The sequence below is a fragment of the Sus scrofa genome, chromosome 18 (genome assembly GCF_054392235.1).
Source record: "Sus scrofa isolate SSC_HxYL_T2T_F1_AM1 chromosome 18, Sscrofa_HxYL_maternal_Yorkshire_Landrace_v2.0, whole genome shotgun sequence".
Lineage (NCBI taxonomy): Eukaryota > Metazoa > Chordata > Mammalia > Artiodactyla > Suidae > Sus > Sus scrofa.
The window spans coordinates 64,753,733-64,769,649 of NC_139400.1; the positions used below are offsets into that span (position 1 = coordinate 64,753,733).

The following is a 15,917-nucleotide window of genomic DNA, read 5'->3' on the forward strand; positions in this document are numbered from 1 at the left end:
GGGAGGGAGCTGATGCAGGAGGAGGAGAGCCACTGACAACCTCTTCTACTCCGCATCTGGAGCAGGCCCGGGTGATGATGGGACCAGAGGAGGTGCTGGTCCGGGGCAGAAACGTCTCTGTAAATGGGCAGCTGTTACCTGATGGGGAGTCTCAGCTGCTCCCAGGTAAGAGCTCCATTCGCTCCTCTGAGACAGCCTGCCTATCCCCAGGGGACAGTTGGGTGGGTGCCTGCAGCCTCCCCTCCTCCCACTGCTGTTGGGAGGCAGCATCTGGAAATGAGAGAGCCCGTGAGGTGCCAGGAGGTCATGGACCTTGTCCCCCACCCCTGCAACCCACCCCCGCTAACCCCCTTGCCACACTTGTCTCCTGGGGCAAGTCCCTCTACCCAAGTCTCCTGAGCCTCAGTTTCCCCACCTGCCCCCCCTGAGTGCTCAGAGCAAGGCCTCGTGTGCTAATCGATGGGACGTGGGACGTGCTCCTACCAGAGTTTTGTCTTGCTTGGGGTCCACAGAGTGAGGTAGGGTGGGGTTTCCATCCGTGTGGGCATGCATGCATGTGTGGGCATGCTGTGTCTTGTAGTTTCCTTCCAGTTTACTCTCAAGAGAGCATCCATGGCGTTCATGAACTTCTCAGAGGTCTCTGATGGGAGAACAACGGCTTCTGCTTTACAGGATGTAGATGCAGAGCTCTCTGGAATAGCGGGATGTCCTTTCCCGGGCGTGGAAGGGGAAGGGATTGTGACCGCCCGCTTCTCCCGCCCAGGGCTGAGCCTGCAGTGGCAAGGGGACTGGCTGGTGCTGTCAGGGGGACTGGGGGTCGTTGTGCGGCTGGACGGGTCCAGTTCCGTCTCCATTTCCGTGGACCATGAGCTCCAGGGACAGACTCAAGGCCTCTGTGGGGTCTACAATGGCCAGCCTGAGGGTGAGTGGGGTGAAGCTTGGCTGCTGCTGCAGGAGGGGTGGGGAGACAGGGGACCCTGGATGCAACACCTCTGCCTCATCTTTCCCCAGATGACTTCTTGGAGCCTGGCAGGAGACTGGCTGGGTTAGCTGCCACCTTTGGGAATTCCTGGAGGCTCCCAGACTCAGAGGTGAGGCTGCGGTACTGGGTTCCCTTGATCCCTGCCTGCCCACAACACCAGACCTTTCTGACATCGCTAAACCTCTGTCCTGTCTCTTTCATCAAGCGACAGGGAGGGGCAGGCTAGGCTGAGGCATGTGAGGCACTGCCTGCAGACCCTGCTGCCTACATGCAGCGGCCCTCCAGGGAAGGCACTCACTGACCTGGCCACTAATGAGCTTTGGTTAACTAGCTCGTTCTCTAACCTCCTCCCACCTGTGGGTTGACAGTGACCCTGGCTACCCACACCCACCTGGGCTTGCCACTTTGCTGCACCCCCATCCCAGCCCCAGGATGTCTGGGCCGGGGGCCATGATGGCAGGGCCTTGAAGCAGCTGTGGTGGCCATTTTCCTGGGTCCTGGTTGATGTATCTCATCCCGGCCCCTTGGCCTGACTCCAATTGTCCCCAGCCTGGGTGTCTGGATGCAGTGGAGGCAGCCCAAGGCTGCGAGGACCCCCTGAGAGGCACAGAGGCGGGCATGGAGCCTGGCCAGCTTCAGGCTGAAGCCCAGGATGTGTGCCACCAGCTGCTGGACAGTCCATTCAGGGACTGCCATGTCCAGGTATGGGTGGGGGTGAAGGTGGCATCAGGCACTGGAGGGGTGGGAAGGGACAGGGCTAGGGAGGTGCCAAGGGGGGCACCTGGTCCTGGCACTAAATTGCTTTGGGCTGTCGGTCAGGGCACCTCCTCTCTGCCCTCAATTTTATCCCTGGGAAATGAGTTGGCTCCTATATATGATCTTCAAGTTCCCTCCGAGCACTCAGGAGTTTGGTCATAGAGCAGGGCATCCTGGAAGTGAGAGGAGGGAGGCGCTGGTGAGTAGGAGAAGGCTGGTTAGCTGAGGGCTGTCCTGTCTGGCAGGTGCCCCCTGCTGAGTACCACGAGGCCTGCCTCTTTGCCTACTGTGCTGCGGCCCCCGCGGGCAGCGGGCGGGAGGAGCGGCTGGAGGCCATCTGTGCCACCTTGGCCAACTATGCCCAGGACTGCGCGGCGCGGCGCGTCCTCCTGCGCTGGAGGAAGCCCGGCTTCTGCGGTAGGGCTCCTGCCTGTGACACAGGGAACAGACTCAGGGCCTTCATGTGGCTCCTACCCCCCCCCCCCCCCCGCCCAGCGCCCTCTCTGGGGGCTACCAGGGCCTCCTGGCCCTCCGGGGACAGCAGTGTCCGGAGTGGGTAGGGGAGCTCCTCGTTCCTCACGGCCTGCCCCTGTGCCCGCAGAGCGCCAGTGCCCGGGGGGCCAGCTGTACTCGGACTGCGCCTCGGCCTGCCCGCCCAGCTGCTCGGCAGTGGACGACGGAGGCGAGGGGTCCTGCGGGGAGGAGTGCGTGAGCGGCTGCGAGTGCCCGCCCGGCCTCTTCTGGGACGGCGCCGTCTGCGTGCCCGCCGCCCGCTGCCCCTGCTACCACCGACGCCGGCGTTACAACCCCGGTGACACCGTGCGCCAGCTGTGCAACCCGTGGTGGGTCCGCGGGCCTTGCTTTCGCTGGGGTTAGAGACCGCCTGGTCCCCTCCGACCCCTCCCTAATGCTGTCTCCTCCACCTGCCTACTTCCTGGGGCCTCCTTCACAAGTGACCTGAGATCCCTCAAGGCACAACTGATGGCCCCGCTTAAAAACCTACCCGGTGACCTCCCCCAGCTGACCGCCAGCCGAGAGGGCAGAGGGGAGGGCTGGCGGAGGGAGGGACCAGAGTGTTGAAGGACGGGAGGGCGAGGCTTGGTCCCCCCGCCCCCCCACCCCCTGGGGCCGATCTGGAGCGCGCCCCCCTGTGCCCTGTGCCCGCAGTGTGTGCCAAGACGGCCGCTGGCTCTGCGCGCAGGCGCCGTGCCCCGCCGAGTGCGCGGTGGGCGGGGACGGGCATTACCTCACCTTCGATGGGCGGAGCTTCTTCTTCCGCGGCGGCCCGGGTTGCGGCTCCAGGCTGGTGCAGGTGTGCAGAGCGCCCACTCCGGGAGCAGGCGCCTCGTGAGGGTGCTCTGGGGGAGAAGTGACTGTGAGGAAACCACTAAGTAAATAAACAAAAGGCACAGTCGTTCGGGGAAACGCTGCGAGGGAACCGCTGCTGGAGGGAAGATGGCAGCCGCGGCCCCATGCTTGCCCTTTGGGTTATCTCCTCCTTAGGTTCCCCTGAAAGTGCCCACATTGTTGTTGCCACCCCAGCCCAGGGGCACAAAGCAAAACCCGTCCGTCCTCACAGTCCTTTCTCACAGATGAGGCAGCTGGGCTTGTCACATGCCATTTCCTGCAAAACAACCCCAGGGGAAACGAGGGTCCACCTTCCTCCCCAGGCCTTCCCCCCCCCCCCCCCGCCCCGGGAAAGTTAGGTGACTTCTCAAGTTCAGGCCCAGGCCACCTTCTTTCACGCATGGACAACAAATAGGCACTCGCACATGACACACTCATACGTGTGCACGTAAATTTAGCACACGTGCGTGCGCACAGGCACACATGGAGATGCGCTTACATCCCCACTGGAAGCAGAGAGCCGAGGTATGTTGCCCCAACATGCACACACACGAAACATGCACATACAAAAACCCACTGCACACACACATGCCAGCACTTGGCAAGGGTTAAGTCCCTGCTAGAGTCTGCCGGGCTGGCAGGCGGTCAGCACATATGCTAGGCGACAGCTGCCCCCAGGTGTGGGCTGTAGGTGTCCAGTAGAACAGGAGGAGGCAGAGGAGGCAGTGAACAGACTCTGTGCCTGGGGTCTGCCCCACCCCCATCCCACTCCTCACCGTCTGTCCCAGGACTTTGTGAAGAGGGAGCTGCTGATTGTTCTGGAGCATGGGGACTGCGACTCTGGGAACTGCCTCCGTGCCATCTCTGTCACCCTGGGGGACACCCACGTCCAGCTCAGGGACTCAGGTAGCCTCAGCTCTCAGAGTACCTACCTACCAGGCCTTCTGCTCCCGGCAGCCCTCTGGAGTGTGGCTCAGGCCCCAGGGGCTTCCTGTCACCCCACCTGGCAGACCTGGGCTCTGACCAACACCTTCAGTCCTCACTGCCCTGAGGATCCTGAGCCCAAAATCTCCCCCCAGACTCAGCTTCCCCCTCACTCTGCTGCCTCTGAAGCTGACAAAATCCTGTGGAGAGTTTCCAAGGCATCTTCTGCCCCAGCCTTGGGGGGAAATACAATTCGTATAGTTTTGAGGGATCTGAAGGCTCCGAAGGCATAACCAGGCCAGGTGGGCCCCTTGAGGCCTGGACAGTCAGGGCCCAGTCCCTCCATCTCTCTTCCCCTGCATCTGCTCCTGGCTCTCTCTGCGCAGCTCCTCCTGCACATTGCCTCCAAAGGCAAAGGCAAAGTGGGTACCAAGGGTCACGTGGGGGATGCTCAGGTGGGGTGGGTGACCTCCCAGGGGTCACTCTAGTTCCCCTTGCTCAGGGTGGGCAGCCCACCATGATACAAGCCCTCCTACCTCCTTCTCATGGTCCCATCCTGCAATGTGCCAGCCTCATCAGGCCAGCCTAGCCCCTTGGGGGTGGCCCCATCACAGGCCCCCTATTGCAGGAGCAGTACTGGTCGATGGGCAGGATGTGGGCCTGCCCTGGAGTGGTGCTGGGGGCCTCAGCATCACCCGTGCCTCGTCCACCTTCCTGCTGCTGCGCTGGCCTGGGGCCCACGTCCTCTGGGGCACATCGGACCCTGCAGCCTACATCACCCTGGATCCCCGCCATGCCCACCAGGTGTGCCAGGGGGTGGGTGAATGGCAGGGCAAGGCCGCAGCAGGCCTGGATTTGACTGTCCTGCTCCCACTCCTGTGGCCCAGGTGCAGGGTCTGTGTGGCACCTTCACCTGGAACCAGCAGGATGACTTCCTGACACCCACTGGAGATGTGGAGACCAGTGTTGCAGCCTTTGCTAGCAAGTTCCAAGTGGCAGGTGAGGGAAGGTGTCCTTCGGAGGAAGACAGCACCTCACTTTCCCCCTGCAGCACCCATGCTCAGAGCCGTGTTTTCGCGGAAGCAGCCTGCGCCATCCTGCATGGCCCAGCCTTCCAGGTAACCAGGTTGGGGGTGCACCCATAGGATGTGTCAGTATCAGCCCTGCCTTCCTCCTGGGCTATGGGGAGGGCCCTGCTCTGCGCTGTGGCAGGGCTACTGAGCACTGGGATGTGACAGTGGGGCCCAGAGAAGATGGGGAATCCTTGGGGGAGGAGCTAACCCATTCCCTCATCACCCCTCCAAGGAGTGCCATGGGCTAGTGGACAGGGAGCCATTCCACCTGCGCTGCTTGGCAGCTGTGTGCAGCTGTGCCCCCGGCAGAGACTGCCTGTGCCCTGTGCTCGCTGCCTATGCTCGGCGCTGTGCCCAGGAGGGTGCCCTGCCTTCCTGGAGAAACCAGAGCCTCTGCCGTGAGTCTGCTCAGCTGGCCAGCCCCACCTTTAGGCTCCTTCTTCCAACATCTAAGAGTGGCTCAGAGGAATCCCAAAGCTTTGCAGCAGGGGAGGGTTCCCAGAAGGACCTCTGATCTTGGCAGATTACTGGGTTTGCTTCCTTCTTTTGGAGACATAGGAGGCGTGGGGTCTGGAGGGGTGGGCAGAGCAGCAGTGGCTGTGCATCTGACCTGCATGCATCTCTGTGCCCAGCTGTCCTGTGTCCTGGTGGCCAGGAGTACCAGGAGTGTGCCCCAGCCTGCGGCCAGAACTGTGGGGAGCCAGAAGACTGTGGGGAGCTGGGCACCTGTGTGGCTGGTTGTAATTGCCCCCTGGGGCTGCTGTGGGACCCCGAGGGCCAGTGTGTGCCCCCTAGCTTGTGTCCCTGCCAGCTTGGGGACCATCGCTATGCCCCTGGCAGTGCCGTCAGGAAGGACTGCAACCACTGGTGAGAGCAGAGGCCTTTGCAGGGAGGCAAAGAGCTTGGGGTTGAAGAGGTGGAGCTTAGGGAAGAGGGGCAGGGCATGAAGCCCTGTGGGCTCCGGGCATGTGGCATAGGCACAATGAGGTGATAGAACGCTGATAACGTCCACACAGTTGTGGAGCACTTTAGGCCCATAAAGCACTTTTATGCACATTACCCTTAGTTAGTTAGTTAGTTGGTTGGGTAGCTGATTTTTGGCCATACCTGCAGCATATGGAGGTTCCCGGGCCAAGCTGCAATGCCAGATCCTTAACCCACTGTGCCAGGCAGGGATTGAACTGGTACTCTGAGCCACTGCAGTCAGACTCCCAATCCACTGGGCCACAGTGGGAATGAATGCCACATGACCTTATTTAATCTTAATTCTTACAAAAAGCTGGTAAAGTAGAAAGTGGAAGAATTGTTCCCATTTTGCAGTTGAGGAAACTGAGCCTCAGAGAGGCTAAAGGGCTTGCAGAGTCACGTAGCTTATTGATGATCAAGGGCCCGAACCCAGATCTCTGAGTTCCAGCTGAGTGCGGTCCGGAGGCTCTTCCGAGGGTTAGGAAGTAGTAGTGAGTTACAGACATACGGAGGCCACGTCGGAGTCCGGGGCCTGGTGGGTGAGGGGGAGACTTCAGTGAAATCCTTCTCCGACCTGTGCTGGGAATAGGGTTGTTCCATGTCTCTGCCCCTCCCCAGAGCCCAGAGAAAGGCTCCTACTGGAGCTGGGGCAGGAGAGGTGACAGTATCCATCCTAGATATGGCCAGGTACAGTCCCACTTCCCGTGGTTGTCACAGCTGGCATTGGGAGTGCGATGCTCAGGTCTCCAGTGTCAGATCTGGAATTTCTCTGGGATCCTGAGGCTTTCCCAGGTCTGATCAGGGGCTGGAAGGGGGTCCGGGTTTGAGCCTGGCCCTTAGCTCCTTCCCAACCTCCTGCAGTGTCTGCCGGGAGAGGGGACTCTGGAATTGCACTGCTCACCACTGTGCCCCTGAGCGGGCCTTCTGCCCTGGCGAGCTTGTCTATGTCCCTGGTGCCTGCCTCCTTACCTGTGACAACCCCCATGCCAACGGCTCCTGCCCACCAGGCAGCATGGGGGGCTGTGTCTGTCCCCCGGGCAACGTGCTGCTGGTGAGTCTGGGAGGAGCCTGCATGAGGCACCGTGAGGCCTTCCCTGACTGGTGCCCTGCCCTGCCCTGCCCCCAGGCTCTCTGGACCTGGGGGTGCACTGCCCTGCCCTCGGGCTCTCTGGACCTGGGGTGGGGGCGCATCAGGCAGTCCTCCAAAGAGCCTTTTTGTCTCTGGCTTTTGCCCAGGATGAGCGCTGCGTCCATCCCGAGCTCTGTCCCTGCCGTCACGGTGGCCAGTGGTACCCTCCCAATGCCACAATCCAGGAGGACTGCAACATGTGGTATGCCCAGCCCCATGACTTGTAACCCTGCAACCTGTGACTCCTGGCTTTGGGCTGGGGGGCTGGGAGGGGTGGGATGTCCAGGCTGGCCTGGACTAGGAGGGCCTCAGGATTTCTCCACCTGGCTGCCTCTCCGGATGCAGCCCCGGGTCCCTCTCTTCGTGATTCTCCTCTCCCCTTGCCCACAGTGTGTGCCAGGGCCGTCAGTGGCACTGCACAGGCCAGCGGTGTGATGGACGGTGCCAGGCATCAGGTGCCCCCCACTATGTGACATTTGATGGCCTGGCCTTCACCTTCCCTGGGGCCTGCGAGTACCTGCTGCTGCGAGAGGCCGACGGCCAGTTTACAGTCTCTGCCCAGAACCTGCCCTGCGGGGCCAGTGGCCTCACCTGCACCAAGGCGCTGACCGTGCGGCTGCAGAGCGCTGTTGTGCACATGCTCAGAGGTGACTGTTACAACGAAGGGGGACATTGCCAGGGAGGGGCGTCCCAGGTGACCCCACAACTCCACATGGGTAGCCGAGGCCTGGGGTTCCCCATGTCACCCCAAAGCTAGCCATCAGTGCACTGCAGCTGAGGCCGCTCTCTTGATTGGGAATCATAGTTCTGGAAGGCTCCAGGGAATGAAGGCCCAGAGAGGTCTAATGACTTGCCCCACATCACAGAGCTAGAGAAGCAAAGGAAAGATTGGAGGGGTGGCTGCAGGGGGCCCTCATGGGATCTTGGATCCTTTTTACCCCAAGGCCAAGCCCAAATATCTCTCTGCCTCCACAGGCCAGGCGGTGACAGTGAATGGGGTGAGTGTGACGCCTCCCAAGGTCTACACTGGCCCTGGGCTGAGCCTGCACCGAGCCGGCCTCTTTCTGCTGCTCACCACCCGCCTGGGCCTCACCCTTCTCTGGGATGGAGGTCAGCTCCCCACCCCCCTCCCTTGGCCATCTAACCTGTGCCCTGAGGCTTCCCCCAAGCTCTTCCCTCTCCATACACGTGGCCGGAGTCTCTACATTTTGTTTCTGTAATTATGTTTTGCTTCGTTATGAAAGCAGTACCTCCTGGGGTTCCCACTGGAGTTCAGTGGCATCTTGGGCTTGCTGGGACACAGGTTTGATCCCTGGCCTGACAGAGTGATTTAAGGATCCAGAGCTGCTGCAGCTGCAGCTTAGGTTGAGACTGTGGCTCAGATCTGATCCCTGGCTGGATATGCATATGGGTGCTGGCCCATATGCCACAGGGTGGCCAAAAAAAAAAAAAAAAAGAAAAAAGAAAAAGAGAGAGAGAGAGAGAAAAGAATGCAATACCTCCTTATCAAAGAAACATTTAAAAAATGCCAAGTTTTAGAGAGAAGAAATAAAAAGAAATTTAACATTCCACCACCCAAACCCAAGCAGCTGGCGATTTAGAAATAACCATTACTGAGAAATCAAAATAACTCCAGTGTGAGCCTCCAGCCACTGAGGCCTCTGGGTCTTGTGGGGGGGGGGGGCTGTGATTGGAGCCTGGAACCTGTACCCCCAACCTGGCTTTAGTCAGGAAAGTAGGCTCCCACTTCTTGCTCTCTGCCCCCCAAAAGTAGGTCTCTTCGGTCAACAGCAATCATCCACCCCCCAAAAGAGGGAGCCAATGGCCCCTTTTGGGTGGTGGCACCTTCCAGGGGTGGTCACACTGGCCCACCCAGTCATAGCCTCAGACTTCTCCCAGCCCCCGGCCCTAAAGAAGGGCTGGATCATGTCTCCACAATGCTCGCCTGCCCCCGCCTCCTCCCTCTGTCCAGGCACCCGGGTCCTGGTACAGCTGTCCCCCCAGTTCCATGGCCGGGTGGCTGGGCTGTGTGGAGACTTTGATGGAGACGCCAGCAATGACCTTCGGAGCCGCCAGGGAGTCCTGGAGCCCACGGCCGAACTGGCTGCCCACTCATGGCGCCTCAATCCTCTCTGCCCTGAGCCAGGGGACCTGCCGTACCCCTGCACTGTGAGGATGGGCAGGAAGTAGGGAGGGGACAGTGGCAGAAACCTGGGATGGGGGTTCCAGAGGCTGGGTGCTGTGACAAGTCTGGCTGATCCACGGTGCTGTGCCCACAGGTGAATGCCCACCGGGCCGGCTGGGCCCGTGCCCGCTGTGGGGTGTTGCTGCAGCCCCTCTTTGCCCAGTGCCATGCGGAGGTGCCCCCACAGCGACACTATGAGTGGTGTGTGTATGACACCTGCGGGTGAGAGGAGCAGGCCTGGGGATGGGGTGGACGTGGGAGTCGGGGGTGGGAGGGGGTGTGGGGGCTGAAGATCCCTTCTGCAGCTGTGATGCAGGCGGCGACTGTGAGTGTCTCTGCTCCGCCATTGCCACCTATGCCGACGAGTGTGCCCGGCATGGGCTCCATGTGCGCTGGCGCAGCCAGGAACTCTGCCGTGAGTGTGCCCGGCCCTTGGTCCCTGGAATCCAATCCCTCCACTCGCTCAGCTCCCTCAAGGACACCTCTCCCGGCCTGAGAGCCATTCACTCGCTCAAGGGCAGATACACGTGGAATGTCCCATGCGCTAGACACCTTCCTATGGACCAGACTTGCCCAAATCCCTGCTCTGTGGAACTTGCTTGTTGCACACAGCCTTGGGAGGGGCCCAGCAAGAGGCCACATGCACCCCCGTGCCCTCCTCAGGTGTCACCTTGGGTTGGCTCGCCTGCTGCTGTTGCATCCTGGTGCCCTGGCAGTGACCCAAGCCTCTCCCCTCTCCACCCAGCTCTGCAGTGTGAAGGGGGTCAGGTGTATGAGGCTTGTGGCCCCACGTGTCCCCCCACCTGTCACGACCGCGGTCTGGAGCCTGGGTGGCACTGCCAAGCTGTGGCCTGTGTGGAGGGCTGTTTCTGCCCAGAGGGGACTCTATTGCATGGTGGGTGGGTAGGGTCAGGGTGTCTGGGCGGAGGGGGGAGGCACCTGGGATGGGAAAGGTTCACAAGGCCATGGTGACAGGTCTGTCGTTAAGGGCCCTGCCCTCTGTGATCTCAGGAGGAGTCTGTCTGGAGCCAGCGTCCTGCCCCTGCGAGTGGGGCGGCAGCTTCTTCCCACCGGGCACTGTGCTGCAGAAGGACTGTGGCAACTGGTGCGTGGGGGGCCTCAGGAGGAGCCCTGTGCTCTGGGCTGGCGGAGCCCAGCACTGCGGCTGATCCCAGGACACTGTGTCCACAGCACGTGCCAGGAAAGTCAATGGCTTTGTGGGGAGGATGGTAGCCACTGTGAGGAGCTGGTGCCTGGCTGTGCAGAGGGAGAGGTGCCATGCCAGGAGAGCGGGCACTGTGTGCCACACAGCTGGCTTTGTGACAACCAGGATGACTGCGGTGACGGCTCAGACGAGGCGGGTGAGTGTCCTAGCCGACATACGGCAGTGGCGGAGTGTGCATCCCAGGGCAGCTTCCCAAGCAGCTGCTCCCATCGCCAGCATCTATGACCTGTGGTCAGGCGTGTTTCTGGTTCCTGGGGTTGGGGGCTTCTTGGGGACCTTTTGCCAGCATCCTGAGCCTGCCTATCTTCCCCATGCCAGGCTGTGCCACCCCAGGCTGTGGGGAGGGGCAGATGTCTTGCAGCTCTGGCCACTGCCTGCCCCTGGCCCTGCTCTGTGATGGACGGGATGACTGTGAGGATGGGATGGATGAGCAGGGCTGCCCATGCCCCCCAGACTCACTGCCCTGTGCTGATGGGCGCTGCCTGCCCCTGGCCCTGCTCTGCGATGGGCATCCGGACTGTCCAGATGCTGCTGACGAGGAGTCTTGTCTGGGTTGGTCTTCCCTACCCCAGGCTCCAGTCCACCAGGAAATCCCTTCCCTCAAGCCCCATCTCATGAGCCCCCACCTGCCCACCTCCCCTTCTGCACCCATCCTTCACCCATCCCCAGCTGAGGAGTGGGCACCTGTGCCTGTGTGTGAGTGAGGGCGCCCCAGACGGGGAGGAGAAGGGGTGGTGCATTGGGACCGGTGCCTTCCTCTGGCTATAGGGCAAGTCAGCTGCACCCCTGGGGAGGTGTCCTGCGTCGATGGCGCCTGCGTGGGGGCCCTCCGGCTGTGTGACGGAATCTGGGACTGCCCAAACGGAGCCGACGAGGGGCCTGGGCACTGCCCCCTCCCCTCTCTGCCCATGCCGCCTGCTGGCACCTTGCCTGGCCTTTCCACTGCCTCCCAGGGGACTCCACCAACTCCCCCTGCCAGGGTCAGCCCTGGTGAGTCTCCCGGAGGAAAAGAGGATGAGAATATTGGAGTCTGGAGGCCTGGCCGGGGGGGGGGGGGGGGTGCGGTGGTCAGCGGCCCAGGGGGAAGCCTTGGGGCAGATGTTGGGGTGGGAAGAGGCAGGGCACAGACCCAACCTTCTGGAGTCACCAGAAAGAACTAAGAGAGGAGCATTTGCGGGGAGCTGAAAGAATTCGAATCTTATTCTCAGAAGTTCAAGGCCCCCTCTAAACTGAGCGGAGTCTAATGGGATTTCTTGGATGAGGGGAGAGCTTTGGGAAAACTAGCAGGGCAGCAACAAGCGGGAGCAACTGGACTTGGGGGGAGGGGCAGGGGGCGGGCCAGTCTTAGGTGGGGGGCGGGAGGGGCTCGGAGCAGGAGCCGAGCCGGCGCTGGTGGAAGGCCAGCCCGGGGGTCTACCGCGGATGCCCCTGCAGCGCCGCCCTGCGGCCCCTTGGACATCGCGTGCGGCAGCGGCGAGTGCGCGCCCCGGGGCTGGCGCTGCGACGGCGAGGAGGACTGCGCCGACGGCAGCGACGAGCACGGCTGCGGCTGGCCCTGCGCGCCGCCCCACGCGCCCTGCGCCCGCGGCCCGCTCTGCGTGGCACCTGCGCAGCTGTGCGACGGCGTCCCGCACTGCCCCGACGGCTGGGACGAGAGCCCTGGCGCCTGCGGTGAGAGCCCAGCCGGCGCTTCCCACCCATACCTGGGGGACTTTCGGCCCCTGCGGCTCGGGGTGGCACGGCCGCTAGAGAGTGCCTTGATGTCTGGGGACATTCAAGCCTGAGCGAGTTTTGTGCTCCTCGGATCTTTTCCACTGAGCTCTTTGGAAACTTGTGCCCGCCCCCCCCCCCCCCGCCCCCAGCCCTGGGGAGAGAAGAAAGGGCTTTTGTCTCTGCCCACTTTGCGGAGGAGGTGGGCAGCATGGCTCTGCCCCGGGGTGAGCCCGTTTGGAGGGCTCCCCCGAAGCTTCTCCCCACCAGACCTGGGGTTCCCTCTGTGTCCCTGCAAGTTAGACCTCCCATCCTGGCTGCTTGGTGGAGGGGGGGCCTGCCTACAGGCCCCATCACCTCCCCTATGGCCTGCTCCTCCTGGACCTCTCCCAAAGGTGTCTCTGAACCAGAATGGGTCCCCTGTGGGCTCTGCCTCACACCCCCTCCCTCCATGCCTTTGACTCCCCTGACCTTTCCGTAGGGGGAGGGTGGGTGGGAGGGGAGCACAAGGGGACCTATCTCCCCACTGCAGGCTCCACCCAGCTGCCCCCCTGTGGCAGCCTCTTCTCCTGTGGTTCTGCTCCCCAGCTGTGCCTGAACCCTGAGCAGCTCTGCGATGGGGTCCGCGACTGTCCCCAGGGTGAAGATGAGCTAGGCTGTGGTAGGCACCCTGTCCCCCGATGGAGGCAGGGCTGGATGGGAGCCTGGGAGGTGCCCACCTTTTTCCTCTCCTTTTACCCTCAGAGGGGCTGCCAGCCCCAGGAGGCCCCAATGGGACTGGAGTTCCCTGCTCAGAATACTCCTGCCCGGATGGCCTCTGCATCGGTTTCCAGCAGGTGAGGTGGACAGCGGGTGGTACAGGAGGCGGGGCCATTGTGACCCCAAAGCAGAAGGAGCCCTGACCCCAAGTCCCCCCGCCCAGGTGTGCAACGGGCAGCCTGACTGTGAATTGGCAGGGGAGGTGGGGTCCTCACCGGAAGAGCAGGGCTGTGGAGCCTGGGGCCCCTGGAGCCCATGGGGGCCATGCAGCCAGACCTGTGGGCCTGGGGTACAGGCCCGGAGCCGCCGCTGCTCCCCTCCCAGCCTCCCAGTGCTGCAGCACTGCCTGGGTCCCGAGCATCAGACTCAGGCCTGCTTCACTGCCGCCTGCCCAGGTCAGGGGCCTGGGGCACCCGGGAGGGCTGGCGGGATGGGCAGAGGCTGGAGGGAGCTGGGCAGAGGAAGGCACTGCCCTCCCCGCCCCGCCCCCCAACCGTCTCAGGTCCCTCTGCACCTCATACCCTGCCCTTCCTCCTCACAGTGGATGCAGAATGGACTTCCTGGTCCCCCTGGTCCCCGTGCTCTGAGCCATGCAGGGGCACCAGGACCCGGCAGCGACAGTGCCACCCACCCCAGAACGGGGGCCGGACCTGTGCCATGCTGCCCGGGGACCCTCACGGCACCCACCAGACTGGTGAGTGGAGGGAAGGAGGACACAAAAGAGGGAGTGCGGAGGGGCTGCTGGTGGGTGGCTTGTCCCCTCAGGGGATCCGCCCTTGATGGCCTGCCTTTCGGCTTTCTCTCAGGGCCCTGCCCTCAGGATGGCTGCCCCAATGTCACCTGCTCCAGGGAGCTGGTGTTCCATCCCTGTGCCCCTTGCCCTTTGACTTGTGATGACATCTCTGGTCAGGCCGTGTGCCCCCCTGACCCACCCTGCAGCAGCCCAGGTAAAGGGGCGCAGTGTGGGGTGGGGGTGGGCATGTCTCCTGAGGCCAAGTCCTCTGGAGAGAAGCCTCATCCAGGGCCTTCCCTAGGCTGCTGGTGCCCTACAGGGCAGGTGCTGGATGACAAAGGGCGGTGCGTGTGGCCTGGGCAGTGCCCCTGCCTGGTGGACGGCATCCACTACCCACCAGGGCAGCGCATCAAGGCCGACTGCCAGCTCTGCATCTGCCAAGATGGGCGGCCCCGGCGCTGCCGGCCCAACCTGGACTGTGCCGGTGAGGCTCTGTCCTTGGCCCTTCCCCAGGGGGTGTCTGGTCTCCTCCCCACCACCCGCCTCTGGCCCTGACTCTTGGCCCTTCTGCAGTGAACTGTGGCTGGTCACTCTGGTCCCCCTGGGCTGAGTGCCTGGGTCCCTGCGGGAGCCTGAGCATTCAGTGGTCCTTCCGAAGCCCCAACAACCCCCGCCTCTCTGGCCGAGGCCACCAGTGCCGGGGCATCCACCGCAAGGCCCGCAGGTACTTGTACCCAGCCTGGGGGCCTGCAGGATCTTGACCTCACCTCTAACTCCCGGTTGAGAAGCTGCCTCTGTGCCCTTTCTCACTCCCGGTGCCTCCATGGGCACCCTGGGCCCCACTCGGTGCCCCTCTTAGTCTAAACACCAGGACTCCCAGCACAGCTTTGGGGACCCCTGGCCTTCTTGTGCGTCAGTTGATGTCCTGGAGGTCCAAAAGGGGGCTGTGGCAAGTGCGCAGCCCAGGAGTGGGGATGGTCTGTGGTTTGCACCCCATGCCTCTGGATGTACCTAGGGAGAGGCCTGTAGGGGGAGCAGCCGTATCTGCCCTCCCAGCCCCCCACCCCAGGACCAGTTCAATGGCCAGGGGTCTTGGCACAGATGTCCTCTTGGGCCAGTCGCAGTTTTTCAGGTGAAGGGGTGGGGTTGGAATAATAGGGTGGCATGGTGTCCCCATTGGCGCCAGACTTCCTGGGTTTGATCGCTAAAAATTCCAAGTCCCAGGAAACCACCCCCTCTGGGCACACCTGGAGGGGTTGGTGGCCCAGGTGAGCACACTCACCAGGTGAGGGGTGGCCCTACCTTCCCAGGTGCCAGACGAGGCCCTGTGGGGGCTGTGAGCAGCACGGCCAGGTCCACCGTGTTGGGGAGCGCTGGCGAGGGGGCCCCTGCAAGGTCTGCCAGTGTCTGCACAATGGCACGGCCCACTGCTCCCCCTACTGCCCGCTGGGCAGCTGCCCCCAGGTGAGCGGCAGGGGCGTGGCGTGGTGGGTAGAGGCTAGGGCTGCAGGAGGCTGATGGAGTGGTTTGCGGGCAGGGCACATGGCCAGTTCTGTGCGCCTAGCCTAAGTCTTGTGTCCCCAGGACTGGGTTCTGGTGGAAGGAGTGGGAGAGTCGTGTTGCCACTGCGCCCCTCCTGGTGAGTGGGTCTGGGGGCTGGAGGATGGCGAGGACTCAGAGGGAGTCAGAGGAGGCCGCAGAGAGTCAAGTGGGACACTGGCTACCCCAGCCTTGGGGTGGAGTGAGCCTCATCCTGGCTTCTGGGGAAGGAAGGGGCCCTCGGGGTGGGGGCAGGAGTCAGAGCTTGTCTGTGCTCTCCCTCGGCCAGGGCTCAGTCTCTGCCCACCTCCTCTGACCTTTCTGAGGGTTTACCTCCCAGTGAGGTCCCCCTCGAAGGCACTTTCTTTTCTCTGGTTCTGCTGGGTCAGATCTGGTACCTTCCCTGTTCCCCTAAGAGCAACCAGAACAAAGTTGGACTTTTAAGAGCATCTTTACTTGGAAACTGAGTTATAAATAAAACAGAAAAATACAAAGTTCCCACTGTGGCTCAGCTGGTTAAGAACCCCACTAGTGTCCATGAGTTTGATCCCTGGCCTTGGTCAGTGAGTTAAGGATCCAGATTGCCGTG

General features: G+C 62.4%; 1 protein-coding gene across 1 annotated transcript in view; it reads left to right on the forward strand.

Annotated features, from left to right (window-relative positions):
• Positions 1 to 15,917, forward strand: part of SSPO (SCO-spondin) — a 53,452-nt gene that overhangs the window by 1,850 nt on the left and 35,685 nt on the right. Inside the window, exons 6-38 of the mRNA XM_085005017.1 lie at positions 66 to 165; positions 764 to 922; positions 1,012 to 1,091; positions 1,532 to 1,684; positions 1,984 to 2,155; positions 2,340 to 2,580; positions 2,906 to 3,050; positions 3,874 to 3,991; positions 4,638 to 4,813; positions 4,897 to 5,127; positions 5,315 to 5,480; positions 5,715 to 5,949; positions 6,910 to 7,099; positions 7,285 to 7,379; positions 7,568 to 7,824; positions 8,153 to 8,287; positions 9,150 to 9,346; positions 9,457 to 9,584; positions 9,668 to 10,257; positions 10,374 to 10,467; positions 10,554 to 10,723; positions 10,906 to 11,139; positions 11,356 to 11,577; positions 12,022 to 12,258; positions 12,830 to 12,958; positions 13,042 to 13,133; positions 13,220 to 13,451; positions 13,598 to 13,750; positions 13,863 to 14,003; positions 14,091 to 14,273; positions 14,363 to 14,513; positions 15,100 to 15,253; positions 15,374 to 15,428. Coding sequence (XP_084861143.1) covers positions 66 to 165; positions 764 to 922; positions 1,012 to 1,091; positions 1,532 to 1,684; positions 1,984 to 2,155; positions 2,340 to 2,580; positions 2,906 to 3,050; positions 3,874 to 3,991; positions 4,638 to 4,813; positions 4,897 to 5,127; positions 5,315 to 5,480; positions 5,715 to 5,949; positions 6,910 to 7,099; positions 7,285 to 7,379; positions 7,568 to 7,824; positions 8,153 to 8,287; positions 9,150 to 9,346; positions 9,457 to 9,584; positions 9,668 to 10,257; positions 10,374 to 10,467; positions 10,554 to 10,723; positions 10,906 to 11,139; positions 11,356 to 11,577; positions 12,022 to 12,258; positions 12,830 to 12,958; positions 13,042 to 13,133; positions 13,220 to 13,451; positions 13,598 to 13,750; positions 13,863 to 14,003; positions 14,091 to 14,273; positions 14,363 to 14,513; positions 15,100 to 15,253; positions 15,374 to 15,428 — 5,815 coding nt within the window. The remainder of the gene's footprint in view (positions 1 to 65; positions 166 to 763; positions 923 to 1,011; positions 1,092 to 1,531; positions 1,685 to 1,983; positions 2,156 to 2,339; positions 2,581 to 2,905; positions 3,051 to 3,873; positions 3,992 to 4,637; positions 4,814 to 4,896; positions 5,128 to 5,314; positions 5,481 to 5,714; positions 5,950 to 6,909; positions 7,100 to 7,284; positions 7,380 to 7,567; positions 7,825 to 8,152; positions 8,288 to 9,149; positions 9,347 to 9,456; positions 9,585 to 9,667; positions 10,258 to 10,373; positions 10,468 to 10,553; positions 10,724 to 10,905; positions 11,140 to 11,355; positions 11,578 to 12,021; positions 12,259 to 12,829; positions 12,959 to 13,041; positions 13,134 to 13,219; positions 13,452 to 13,597; positions 13,751 to 13,862; positions 14,004 to 14,090; positions 14,274 to 14,362; positions 14,514 to 15,099; positions 15,254 to 15,373; positions 15,429 to 15,917) is intronic.